Here is a 13,057-nt window from a genome sequence, read left to right as displayed (position 1 = left end):
CACAGCTCACCGAGTGTTTCGGCCACCCGTGCGTGTGGTCCATCCATCCATCCTCCTCTTCTTTCTCTTTCCTTCCATTCCATTCCTCCTTTGGCTCGTCAAATAAATGATGAGAGTTAAGAGAGAAGATGGAGTGTTTCTTAGCTGCCAACCTTATCTTTAGATTTTGTTCTATTCTCGCTCTATGATTGGGATCACATTTTCTTATGTGTTGAGGTATGATGTGAATCAAATTTGTTGGAAGAACTACAAATATTCAAACATGAAAAGAATACTCGATCGATTAAGATCTAGTTTTTCTATAAACATCATATGTATCTTAAGATGTCGGTAAAATTAAGGCATGAGAAAATATACGCAAGAGGATTGTGAAAACAATTTCTCAGCGGTTAAATATGGAAATGAGTTTAGATTTAGGTTTAACTTAATTCAAGTGAATATTTCATTTCTTTTATGTGTTTATTCTCGTGTCGTAAAAAAAAAATTAGTTTTCTCTCTCTACTCTACTCTACTCTACTACATAAGCAAGAAGTAGAAAGCCACATAAATCTTGCATCAGCCTTTGTGGGTTATGGCTTGTTGTTGATATTTGGATTTCGAGGTTTTCTCCCCCGACATGTTGTTGTTGTCTTTCATTTTTTTTTTACTTTCAAGAAAAATAATTCATCAAAAAAAAAAACTTAATTCAAATTGTAAAATTTAGGAAGAAAAACTATATGACAGATTTGTAGTACTTGAAGATATTTTCTGGAAGACCGCATAAATAGTGGGACACTTAATAATTTGGATGCGTAAGTAATGATTTCAGAAATCAAAGAAAAAAAAAGATAGATAGATAGATTAACACGAAAGGATCACCAGCTTGGTTGACACTGTTGATATTATTTGATGGAGTAAACACATCATGTGGAAGCAATTAAGCGAAGAATATTTTGCTCATTGAGGTGTCGCTAAACCTCGTACTGGGGGGGGAGGGACATCTTTACCCTTCCTATGAAACGCCATCACAACATGAGAGAGACAACCGGAATCATCTATAGTGAAACAGCGGTCTCATGTCCGTGATCCGCATCAAGCTTGGAGCAAAGTGGATACTGGATACCAGCTGTGAGCTAGCTTGAGAAGAAGAGGCAACAACAAGCAACTCCTATTTGTCCCATGTAATTTAATTTACTAGATCAGGCAGGATATATAACAAAACCACACTTGACGTGCATTGTGTATATCGATGATGAATCAATAACTCGAAGGAACACCGAGGATCAGTATTAACTCTGATTTAATGTATAAGTAGCAAAATTATGGTAAGAAGCTTGGATCATGTACACAGTGGATCGGGCGTAACTAAAACGTGAGCTATTAAAAAGTACCCTTTGATGCATTAAATGGCGGCTAAGAGTCCCAAGCAGCAGGGACAAGGGAGAGTGATGATAGCTGCAGTAGTGAGACCACTGTTTTTCTCATAGCTTGTCAATGGATGCTGAGACACATCACATGTACTAGGCGTACCCATAGCTTGGAAAAGGTCGAATAGGCAGCCATGTAATGTCATCGCTAAGGCAGCGTGAAGCCATAAGCGGGGGAGGCCATGGGGGGTGGGAGGCAGCGCTGTAAAAAGTGGACGGCAAGCTTTTGCTCCCAAGTCAAAGATGGAGGTGGGACGTGGGACCCTCTCTTCAATTCAATGGGAGGGCACATCATATAAATAGGCAGCAGTGCACGTGTGGGTGTGGGACCTGCATGGCTCCCAAATAATGGTGTTCCCTCTCTCTCTCTCTCTCTCTCTCTCTCTCTCTCTCAGGTTCAAAGTTAGCGAGGCGACGACTGGGCGTCTCAGCGGGACCCATGCGGATCCGCAACGCTCACATCACTTGTGGATTCGCTGCCCCCTTTGGAATCAAAGTTCGACGCTTGCACGAATAAGGTAGCCATCATTAATTTAGAGAAACAAGTGTAACTGGGCAACGATCCAATCCACTGCGTTAGAAAGTATATTTATATTTTTAATATGTAGTCGATGGAAAATATTTGATCCAATGCGTACTTAGTTATGAAATGCTTCGATAAATAATAATTCTAAATTATTTTTTAAAAATATATTGAGATAAATATTGTTTGATAAAATTATATTTCAAAGTTCATTCAATATTTTTAATATTTTATGATCATATATATATATATATATATATATATATATATATATATAATCTTATATAAACCTTTCATATGGATCAAATATATAATAAATAAAATATAATCATATAAATAAATATAAAATAATTTTTTTAAAAATAAATAAATAAAATTGTATCTTATAAAAATATAAATCATATTAATTTTTCACTAAATCATTTTGACAATCTTATAGTACTTCATAAAATTATAGGATAATTTCGAACTTAAAAAAATTATATTAATATCCTGTAAATATTAAAATATTAATACTATATTAACTATCAGTATTTTCAATAAAACATCAAAATGAGTTACAATTTAAATAATAAAAAAAAAAACCAAACGCATGCATCCTCATGCCAGAAGACCGGGGGATATGCACCAACAACGTTGCTGCAACTCAGAAGGTTGCTATCTGTTCATATCGGAAAGACGAGTACAGCCCATCGAAGCCCAGGACACAGAATGGATAACTCAGAAGAGATCATAGAGGAGCACGCCCCCCTGTAGATAACAGAATGGCGCACACAACTTTCACAAGTTATAAACCCTAAAGCAATATAATAATACTTTAAAAAAGTTTTACTTGGATATTAAGAAAATCAATTGCAACCATGGCTGGGGGATGTGGCCCACGACCAACCATGCCCTGGTCCTGGTATTCTTCAGGATGTTGATAAATATCCTAAGGCCATTTTGATGAGTCCCACGTGGGATCGAATAAACTAAAACAGGATGATCGCCCTACTTGTACCAGAGTCCATGTTTTACAAAGAGCGACAAAAGATTTGTCATAAATTAACTGTATAAATCATCATCGTCGGCAGCACCAGCTGATGTTGCAAAAGGATCTGCTCCTGCACCTCCAGCAGCGGACTCAGATCGCTCTGAAAAGCGGAACTCGCTGCCGAACCCCCTTGACTGCTGCAAAGTCTGTGCAAAAGCTTGGTACTTCCGAATATCTGCATCACTGACACTCCTACGAGCAAACTTCATCGATTCTTCAAAGTGAGCAGCTTTGATCTCTGCTACTTCATCAGTCTCATCTTCTTCCATTGCTTCAGGATTCTCACTCTTCCTCTTCTCTCTTTCAATATCCTGCATGATGTGAACCAAGATTAACTTAAGTTTGCTTGTTTGACCAAATTCTAGTAGAAAAATTGTACCATTGGCAATTACTTATATTATCTGCAAAATGATTGTAAGACAAGTCACCAAAAGTGCTCGAAATGCAATCAATTCTAAGTCTTTTTAAGATGGGGTAAAAGCAATATACTGACAACCATTACAGAATTAAGCGAACAAGCAAGGAACAAGTTATAACAAGTACTGAATCTCCAAAATAATGATACTAACAAGAGGGCATGCAAGATCTATTGTAATTCTTAATCTCCTTGTGTAAGGACATACCGAATTTGCATTTTGACTACGAGAATCATGTATATATTTCTCAGCACAAAAGAAGAAATAAGATGGAAATGTTACTATTTCTCACATATGTGACTTAGTGAACTCGATTTCTAAAATGGATGACTTGGTGAACTGAATACTACAAAGTAGAAGCCCACTATTTTTTCAAAGACGCCAATACATTCAGGCTGCATATGCATATTTTCCAAGATCATACTGAAACAAACAAACTATTGTTGCAGCTAACCTCATTAGTACACAATATCAGAAATTAACTATAATGACAAAAAAAGCATCCTACTGTATTAACAGAAAAGAAGAGAAATAATGAAACAAAGACATACCTTTTCAATGTTCTCTCTAATGGCATACTTGCATGCACGCTGGCAAATTTCTGTAATATCAGCCCCACTAAATCCTTGAGTGTACTTGGCAAGAGCCCTCAGGTCAACATCTTTTGATACTGGAGATTTTCTCAGGCAAGCTTTAAAAATTTGAAAACGAGAGGCCTCATCTGGTAAAGGAATATAAATCAATTGGTCCAGACGGCCTGGCCTAAGTAAAGCAGGATCAATAATGTCAGGCCTATTGGTTGCCCCAATAATAAACACAGTTTTCTTGGCATTCATGCCATCCATCTCTGTAAGTAACTGATTGAGAACCCTGTCAGCAGCACCTCCGGCATCACCAACACTGCTACCTCTCTGCATTGGGAGTGGAAAACCATGATCAGCATAGGACATACAGTAAAGAAATGGCATGCATTTGACAGAAATTGTAACTAACCTGGGTTGCAATGGAGTCAAGCTCATCAAAAAAGAGAACACATGGTGCAGATTGACGAGCCTTATCAAAGATCTCCCGTACGTTTGCTTCACTCTCACCGAACCACATAGTTAGTAGTTCAGGGCCCTTAACACTAATGAAGTTTGCTTGACATTCATTAGCAATGGCCTTAGCTAATAAGGTCTTTCCACAACCAGGTGGCCCATAAAACAATACTCCCTTTGAGGGGGACATCCCAAACTTCTCAAACTTCTCAGGATGCTCAACTGGATATTGCACAGTCTAAGAGAAAGAGAAAAAAAATTAGCCAACCACATCAAACATTTTGTGGAAGTAACATACTACATCTATCACCAAACTACCTCTTGCAGTTCTCTCTTGACGTTGTCCAATCCACCAATATCTTCCCAGGAGACATTTGGCACTTCAACGACCTGACAAAAAACCATCATTTTACAAGTTAAATATATCTCAAGAACAAATACAAAACCCATCACTAAGTATGAAACACTTGGAAGATGAAATGAAACATTTCAGGTTTTAGATGCACAGCCAATTCACATTTTTTTAATGGCAAATTATGAGTTATAAGTTCAGATGTTTTGGTGTATAGAAGTTCTTGAGTTAAAAATTCCTACCCTTGATTAATATTTTCCAACTTTAAGATATCTTATTCTAAACATTTCTAACAACCAAATGCTTAAAAAAATTAACAAACAAGGCTGACATATTTGTAAAGCGAAGGAAAGAGAACCACAACGGTTTTGAGACTTGAGAAGATCATTGCACAGCCTTACAGTTTCACGGAGTGCAGATGGATTGCTTGATCCAAGAGCAGTCTTAAAATGTTCATTTGTGACAGCCATAGAGTTGAGAATCTCCGCATCAATTGATTCATCCTCTAAATCAATTATGTCCATCTTTTCACGTATACACTGGAGGGCCGCTTCAGTGCATAGAGCAGCAAGGTCAGCGCCTACATATCCATGAGTGTCCTTAGCAATCCTTTCTAAATCAACCTGCATGACATGAATCAGTGTCATTTATTACCAATCAATATAAAACATTTAGAACAATGGCTAAAGAAATGATGGGCAACAGTCATTTACATCTTCAGCCAGCTTCATGTTCTTTGTATGGATCCGAAGAACTTCCAAACGCCCAACTTCATCTGGGACACCAATGTCAATTTCCCTGTCAAACCTACCAAATCTTCTAAGAGCTGGATCAATACTGTTTGGCCTGTTTGTAGCCCCAATAACAATTACATGAGAACGAGATTTCAGCCCATCCATCAGCGTCAGAAGTTGAGACACTATACGCCTCTCAACTTCCCCATGAGTTTTTTCTCTCTTAGGAGCAATAGAATCAATCTCATCAATAAATATAATTGATGGTGCATTCTTCTCTGCCTCTTCAAAAGCCTTCCTCAGATTGCTCTCGCTTTCACCAGCTAGTTTTGACATAATTTCTGGGCCATTAATGCAGAAGAAAAAGGCTCCTGTCTCATTTGCGACTGCTCTAGCTATCAGTGTCTTCCCAGAACCAGGTGGCCCATACAACAAAATACCTTTTGGTGGCTTGACACCAATTGACTTAAACAATTGAGGGTGTCTAAGAGGTAGTTCCACTAGCTCTCTTATCTGAGCCATCTGTTTTCTAACTCCTCCAACATCATCATATCCCACCTCATCAAGTCTATCCTCATCCTCCCTTTTTATAGGCTCCCCCTCACAGAAAATCTCTGTGTCAGGAGCAACAACACAATACTCTGCAGGATCAGTTTCTATAACCTTAAATTCAACACTCCTCATACCTCCCCTGACAAGGAAAAGATCCCCTTTTCTCACAGGACGATATGCCTCCAGAAAATATGCTGCAAAGTAGTCAACACTTTAGTTACAGAAACCACAAATCAGAAAATAAGTTATAAACCACATGGGGACCTAGCAAACTTCACAGCAAAACACTTGTTTTGACAGGTCAGCACAAAATGAACATTGACATGGTTGGATTAATTATATCCAAACAGAACCGACAAATCATATAAAACTTAACATGTACCAGCAAACGCATAATATCACAAACATCTATTACATACAGAACCAATAGTCATCCAATTAAATATACAAGATATTTACCGTGCAAAATACAAAGGCCATGAATTACATAAAACACTTAAATATGGAAATCATGCAAGAACGAAAGTCAACTGATAACCATCCAGAAATTGCTTTGAGAAATGCATCAACAATGATATTGTACAGAAGACTCCTATTTGCATACAATTGGCAAGCTTGAAATATCATCCCGTTTTGAAAACAACAATAGATACAAAAGTAACTTAATCCAGAAGAACATCAAATCAGATTATTACACATGATCCAATTGTTTCAATAGAGCATTCAACCATCGATGGAATTATTTATACATGACAGAGTAAAATAATCCTGTAAATTTATGCAAGATATAACTGACTGGCCACAAAGACCCCAGTCAGTTATATAAGTACTGACTGGAAATTAAAAAATGAATATAAGGACACACTTCCTGATAATGGAAATGAATATTCCAATAAAAAGAGCCAAAGGGTAGATTCAAAAAGGTCAATAAGACTCGATCACAAAAAAATATTTGATTTATTCTCCTTATCCCCCCAGACTAGGCTTACCACAGGACATATTCAGTACATGTTGGATATTATCATATACATGTATTTGATGTACCTCAAACAATTATCCAATTGTCCAATTTTCTCAAGTACTAACCAAAAGCATCAAATGTATATACTTCTTGCGCGTGTGTTTCTATTTTCATTAAGATGTATAACCGATGCAACCTTTTAGATATATTGTTCGATGCCAACTGTATCAAGCATCAGTCTAACCTGAAATCATCACTCATAAATAAGCTCTAAACCTTTTCTAAATTTTTTATAATATTTGTGAAATTACTTCTTTCCTAAGGAATAAATTCAAAATGCTCATTAACTACTTACTGTCAATTATTGTGATCTAATCTGAAAAAGAAAACATTTCACAACCAAGATAAGGAGAAAACTTAGCTGTAAGTCACTTTGTTGACTAAGTCAATGGAAGAAGGGATGTGCTTTAAGCAACTACACCAAAGCAAATGAAGGGAAGCATGGGCAATATGTTATGTTATGGGCAACCAAGCAACCTATTGCTGCACTGACCACGTCTTTCCTAGGAAACTCTTGGCCCAATTCCATTTCCATATTAACAAAATTAAAACATGTTTTAATCAGCTCCCAGATAGCAGAACCACCCAGCTTCGGATAATATAAAGCAGAAATGAGGGAAGGAACAGGGACGCATACATGAAGACACAAGAGGCACACCAAGAAATCCAATGAAATTCTATGAGCATAAACCAGATTAATACCAAACAAAATCCTTGAATCAAATAAAACACAAAACAGTTCTGATTTACACTGATTAGGACATGTTCGTGGTAGTAATACCAATCAAAATTACCACCAAGTATCTGAACATTGAGAATTAGAAGCAACGATGAGTTATCAAGTGCAGCTGAAAGTGTACTATCTTTGTGTCTAGAAGATAATGAATGCTCTGTATAGAAAGGAATAAGATTTTCAACTGATAAATATTTTTTGTCAAGGAAGTCACATGTGGAATTCCTCAGGTCTGGAAGCATTTCAGAAATCCCAAGGTAGTTTGTTTAGTTAGCTTATTTTAAAATGTTTAAAAAATAAGAAAATGACTGGAAATCAAAGGGTAAACTATACAAATACAAAAGATCAACATAATTTATCAAGTTATCAAAAAATTGAACTAGTGAAACCAAAATGAGAAAGAGGGTTAATGATTTATTATTAAGTCTAGAGTGTTCTTGGAAATCTTGCTTCTATACTACAAAATCAGCAATAAAAGCTATTTCTCAAGTAAATTTAGTTGAGTTGGAAAAATAAGGTTCGAAAACATATACTGCAATGATTTTAGAAAAACATGATCAATTTAAATTGACATGATCAGTGACATGTATGATGGAGTTGTTCTCAATTTTAGATAACAATAGTGTCTTAACATGATTCTTATCACACCACATGATTGCATAAAAAATATCTTTTGAACTCTATCTCCTTTTTTTATCATAATAAATGAACTTAATGGGAACATTGGGATGAACTTCCAATAAGTCTGTTAGCTTGTATGTTATTCGCCATTGGCATTTTAGTTGACAAGTCAAAACCGGATAGGTTAAAGTTTTATAAGGATAAGATTTAGAAGCCAAAGGTTTTAGACTAAGCATCATGGCTTAGAATATATCTGGTACTGGGCAATATGCAACAGTCCATTATAAAACATGTGGTATGCTACATATTTTATTGGTATACTAAGATCTTGCCTTTTACACTTGTACAACACTAAGGAACCATACCAATACAACAAGGTCGATAAGTACATGAGCTGCAACAATTGACCACATGAATACATGAGCTGCAACTTTACCAATAAAAGGAAAAAAAACACAAGATACAATCAAAATGACATACAAGAAAAATATAGACTCATCTAACAGATAGAAAACTAGTTTTTTCATAAAAAGCTCATTGGAGTTTGCACAAGATAAAACATTTTTCCTTCAGCAGAAGATTAATACGAGTCAGATAAAAAACCTAATAGTTGACTATGAAATCATTCCTGCAATGCCATATTATTTCAAACCATGCTGTCTCACTAAGCCAAATTGACAAACAAAACGTAGCCCCGTAAACAAACAGCAACAGTGTAAGAAAAACTACATTAAAGATAAAGGAAATGAGACATGGCTTTCAAGAAAAAACATCATCAAAATATGATTAATATCTTGATCTTTTAAGTCATACACTACAACAGGGAGGCATTGAATTACAGGTTTAAAAACGGAAGATGGTACTGAGCTTTGTTTACATGACAATAAAGACCATGCCATGAATAATCATACGAGCAATCTAATTATGAAAAACAGTCAGCAAAAGTTATCAAATGATTAAAACAGAAAACTCACGCTTCAAATAAGCATCAAACAGATTCCCCGTGACTCCTTCTATTGTGTCATCGATAGGCAAGATGTGAACCCTCTTCCCATACTTGACGTCTTGGCATTGATGGACTGAAACAACATCCCCAAGCCTCACTCTGAGGTTAGATCTAACAACCTTGTTCATCCTGATCTTTGGTTCATCACAAGTATCATCGGCTAGAGCAATACAAATAGTGTCCCTCCTTTTCTTTCCCTATAGATGAAAGATGTTAAACATTTAGGATAGCAATCACAAATCACACAATTTAGAGACAGAAACTTCAGTTTACCGCACCAATTGTCAAAACCAGATGTAAAATAGACCAAATGAAACCATATATTAAGCCAGATTGAGCTATAACGAGACGATTAAATAACTAATTGATTAGATAGAGAGACGACCCTTGACAGAAGCCCTAAGTTCAGAATTGGCCACAAACCTTTAAGTTGAATAGCTTATGTAGAAACTATATATCGATCAAAGAGAGCAAATAAGAAATCGGTACCTTCAAGAGTATAGTATCGCCTCGAAAGAGCTGTAGTTTCTCCATCGTCTCGGGATTCATCGAGACCACCGAATTATCATCATTAACCGCCTCATCCACGATCAAACGGTTAGGGGCCTTCTTCTTCTCGAGGATCGCCGTGCTATAATCTTTCTTACCCTTACTGCAAAAATTTCCAGACCCACATGATCCAAATCAAAACCCTAAGAATCGAGACCAAGAACATTCGAGAAGGAAGGCAAGAAGCACACAGAAACCAGCGGAAACAAAAAGAAGTCTCACGGATCGGAAGAGGAGGCATCGCCCTTGTTCGCCATCAGATCGAGATCCACAAACGACCGAGCGCGGAAAGCAAAGGGCAGACGCAATATCCAAAGAAACGGGGGCAAAGACGAAGGCAGAGAGGGATTATTTATAGCGCCCGAAGATAGTCGAGCACCGAATCCGTGCTCGCTAAGGAATGAGCTAGTCCTTTCCGACGCTCACGATACTTATTGTGCGGTCGTGTAAATCGACCGTCCGTGGTACGCATCTGCGGTGGATCTGTCATCTCACTGGAAATTAGTATGCGGACTATTTCAGATGGGCCGCGTTCCGAGAAAGTGGGCCGATAGATGTTGACATCGACGATGACCGCTGTGTCATCGTTGGAACGAGCAAATCAGGGCCGTTGATTGGGCCGGTGGGAGAGGTGGCCCAGGCGGGTCGGGATACGGAGGAGAGGTAGGTAGGTCAGCGAAGGCCTGTAGGTAGGTGAGTGCAGTTATATCTATCTACGTATGCTTGACATATTGAAAGCCCAAGTTAAATTCATACGTGTGTCATAAACCAATTCGATAAGCTTTCACAATCATCACAAATGAAAGAGACATCATTGGTTAAACTAATAAATATGCAGTAAAAAATATATATTAAAGAGTCCATGATCAGGCATCTTTTGTTGACATGTTGTCACGAACGGTCATCGCGCACCCGCAACAACTCCATTCAATAAACCGTTCGTCGCTCTCATATACATGTACAGCTACTTGGCAACCTGTTTTACCTTGGTTTTGAGTCATTTTGCTTGTAATAATGTAAGTTCGAACAAGCTGCAGCATTACAAAGCGTTCGCTCACCGAACCGAGCAAAATAGTCCCAAAACAAACCAAAACAGCTCCGTTTTCGTGTGCCACGGGCTGATTTCTGGAATCTGCCTCCACTCACCAAAACGTCAGCCATCTCAGCCCCTTGGAACCCCCCGGGTGGCACAGGGTTGGATGGGGCTTCGGTATAGTATCGGGCGTTGAACACTCATTCGCAAGTTCGCACGTTGCCTTGACGGGAACTTGTTGTCGCGCCCGGGACTCGATGAGCAGCTATTTGTGAGCTTGCAATTATTCGTTCAACCTTCTAAAGCCCTTGTTTTTCCTCTCTCCCTCTTTTCTCTTGTGCACGCAAGGTGCTCGCAGAATTGCTTGTAAAGCTTCCCCTCTTTTCGCGAGACGTCGGGACTTGTCCGTCGCTCGTTCTTTCAAACTAATCAACTTTCTTTTTTACAGGTCCTTCGGGACTTGCGAGAGGTTACAAGTGGGCTAATCTTTATGGAGCAATATCGCAAGGGTGAAGCGCGACTTAGGCAACGTAAGCTGAGTTTGTATCTTAGCCGCAAGGGTGCCTCACGCCTTAGGCAATTCCAACTAAGGCCGTGACATTGTGGTATCAGAGTGGGCAAGCACTTTGAGCGAGCAGTGAAGGAACTTCGCAACTTCGCCATAGCAAAGCATCATGGCGAATCAAGCAAGATGGGGCAAGCCAGACCCTTACCCCAAGCAGTCGCAAGTGGGCTGCATGTGCACACTCGCTCTCAGGTTGTTGGAGCCGCTCAAGAGGAGCACGGCAGCGAACATGATGAGCGAGAAGTTGGCTACTCTCCGCAAGCAGAGGAGGTGCAATCTGGAGCACCAATTGGGAAAAAGAGTCACAAGGAGAAACTCACAACAGCGGAAACCCATTTGGATGTTCTTGAAGCGAGCATGGAGGAACTCTACCATGGCCAACAAAGGCTTGTTGGGGTAGAGAGCTCGCAAGAGGAAGCAGAGTCAAGGATCGATAAGGTCGATGCCCTAGTCGACCGACTATCTGATGACACCAAAGACTCCGTGCAACACTTACAGGATGTTGTGGCGGAACTCACTTCAAAGGTGGCTATGCTCACAAGAGCACTAAATGCGAGAGGAAGCAACACCTACGTTGCACCATCACAAAACTTGAGAGCACTCGAGCCTCATGGTTATGGAGGGGCCAGAGATGCCAAAGAGCTCGAGGATTTTTTGTTCGACATGGAACAATACTTTCGAGCTACGAGGCCCGATTCTGAAGATACCAAAGTTTCTATAGCAACAATGTATCTGAACGGAGATGCGAAACTTTGGTGGTGAACCCGTTGGGAGGAGATCCAACAAGGTCGGTGTTGGGTTGACACATGGGAGGACTTGAAGCGGGAGTTGAGAACTCAGTTCCTACCGGAGAACACAGAGTTCGTCGCAAGAAGGAAGTTGAGACAGCTCCGCCAGAGTACCACCATTCGAGACTATGTGAAACAATTTTCTGCATTAATGCTAGACATACAGAACATGTCCGAGAAGGACAAGTTGTTCAGCTTCCTTGATGGTTTAAAGCCATGGGCTCAACAGGAACTAAATCGAAGGAATGTCACCGATGTGGTCGGGGCAATTGCTGCTGCAGAAAGGCTCACTGACTTTGTTTCCTCCGAAGACCCAGGGAGAAGGAAACAATCTTCAGGCAATCGACCTTTAAAACATTCTCGAGGGAAAGAACTCGGAGGCGAACAAAAGAAGAAGAGTTCCCACAAAGGGCCAAGCCCAAAAGGCAAGGCCCCGAGACCTGGCGGATGCTTCTTGTGTGGAGGGCCACACATAGTGAGGGAGTACCCACAAAAACAGGCACTCAATGCGTTAACAACATCCATCCACCCTCCCAAATCATACAAGGGCAAGACTGTCGCTCTTAGTACGAGTAGTTCTGAAGCCAGCAGCGACGATGAGGAGTCGCAAGGACCCTGGATGGGAGCCATGCGTTTGTTGAACGCCATGCGGGGTCAAGTGGGGGAGAACCCGAAGACAAGGCAACAA

At 39.4% G+C, this 13,057-nt stretch overlaps 1 protein-coding gene across 1 annotated transcript; it reads right to left on the bottom strand.

Annotated features, from left to right (window-relative positions):
* Window positions 1-2,734: 2,734 nt before the first annotated feature.
* LOC135673807 (cell division cycle protein 48 homolog) lies at window positions 2,735-10,364 on the bottom strand. The gene is made up of 9 exons (XM_065183135.1): window positions 10,206-10,364; window positions 9,924-10,086; window positions 9,403-9,631; window positions 5,481-6,247; window positions 5,169-5,390; window positions 4,734-4,805; window positions 4,372-4,653; window positions 3,930-4,289; window positions 2,735-3,273 (listed from the first exon to the last, which is right to left on the bottom strand). Exons 1-9 carry the CDS (start codon window positions 10,238-10,240, stop codon window positions 2,974-2,976), a joined length of 2,430 nt encoding a protein of 809 aa, XP_065039207.1. The 5' UTR covers window positions 10,241-10,364; the 3' UTR covers window positions 2,735-2,973.
* Window positions 10,365-13,057: the final 2,693 nt, after the last annotated feature.

The sequence above is a fragment of the Musa acuminata genome, chromosome BXJ1-5 (genome assembly GCF_036884655.1).
Source record: "Musa acuminata AAA Group cultivar baxijiao chromosome BXJ1-5, Cavendish_Baxijiao_AAA, whole genome shotgun sequence".
In the NCBI taxonomy this organism is placed as follows: domain Eukaryota; kingdom Viridiplantae; phylum Streptophyta; class Magnoliopsida; order Zingiberales; family Musaceae; genus Musa; species Musa acuminata.
Note: the sequence above shows the minus strand (reverse complement) of the source record. Positions and strands in the feature narration are given on the sequence as shown.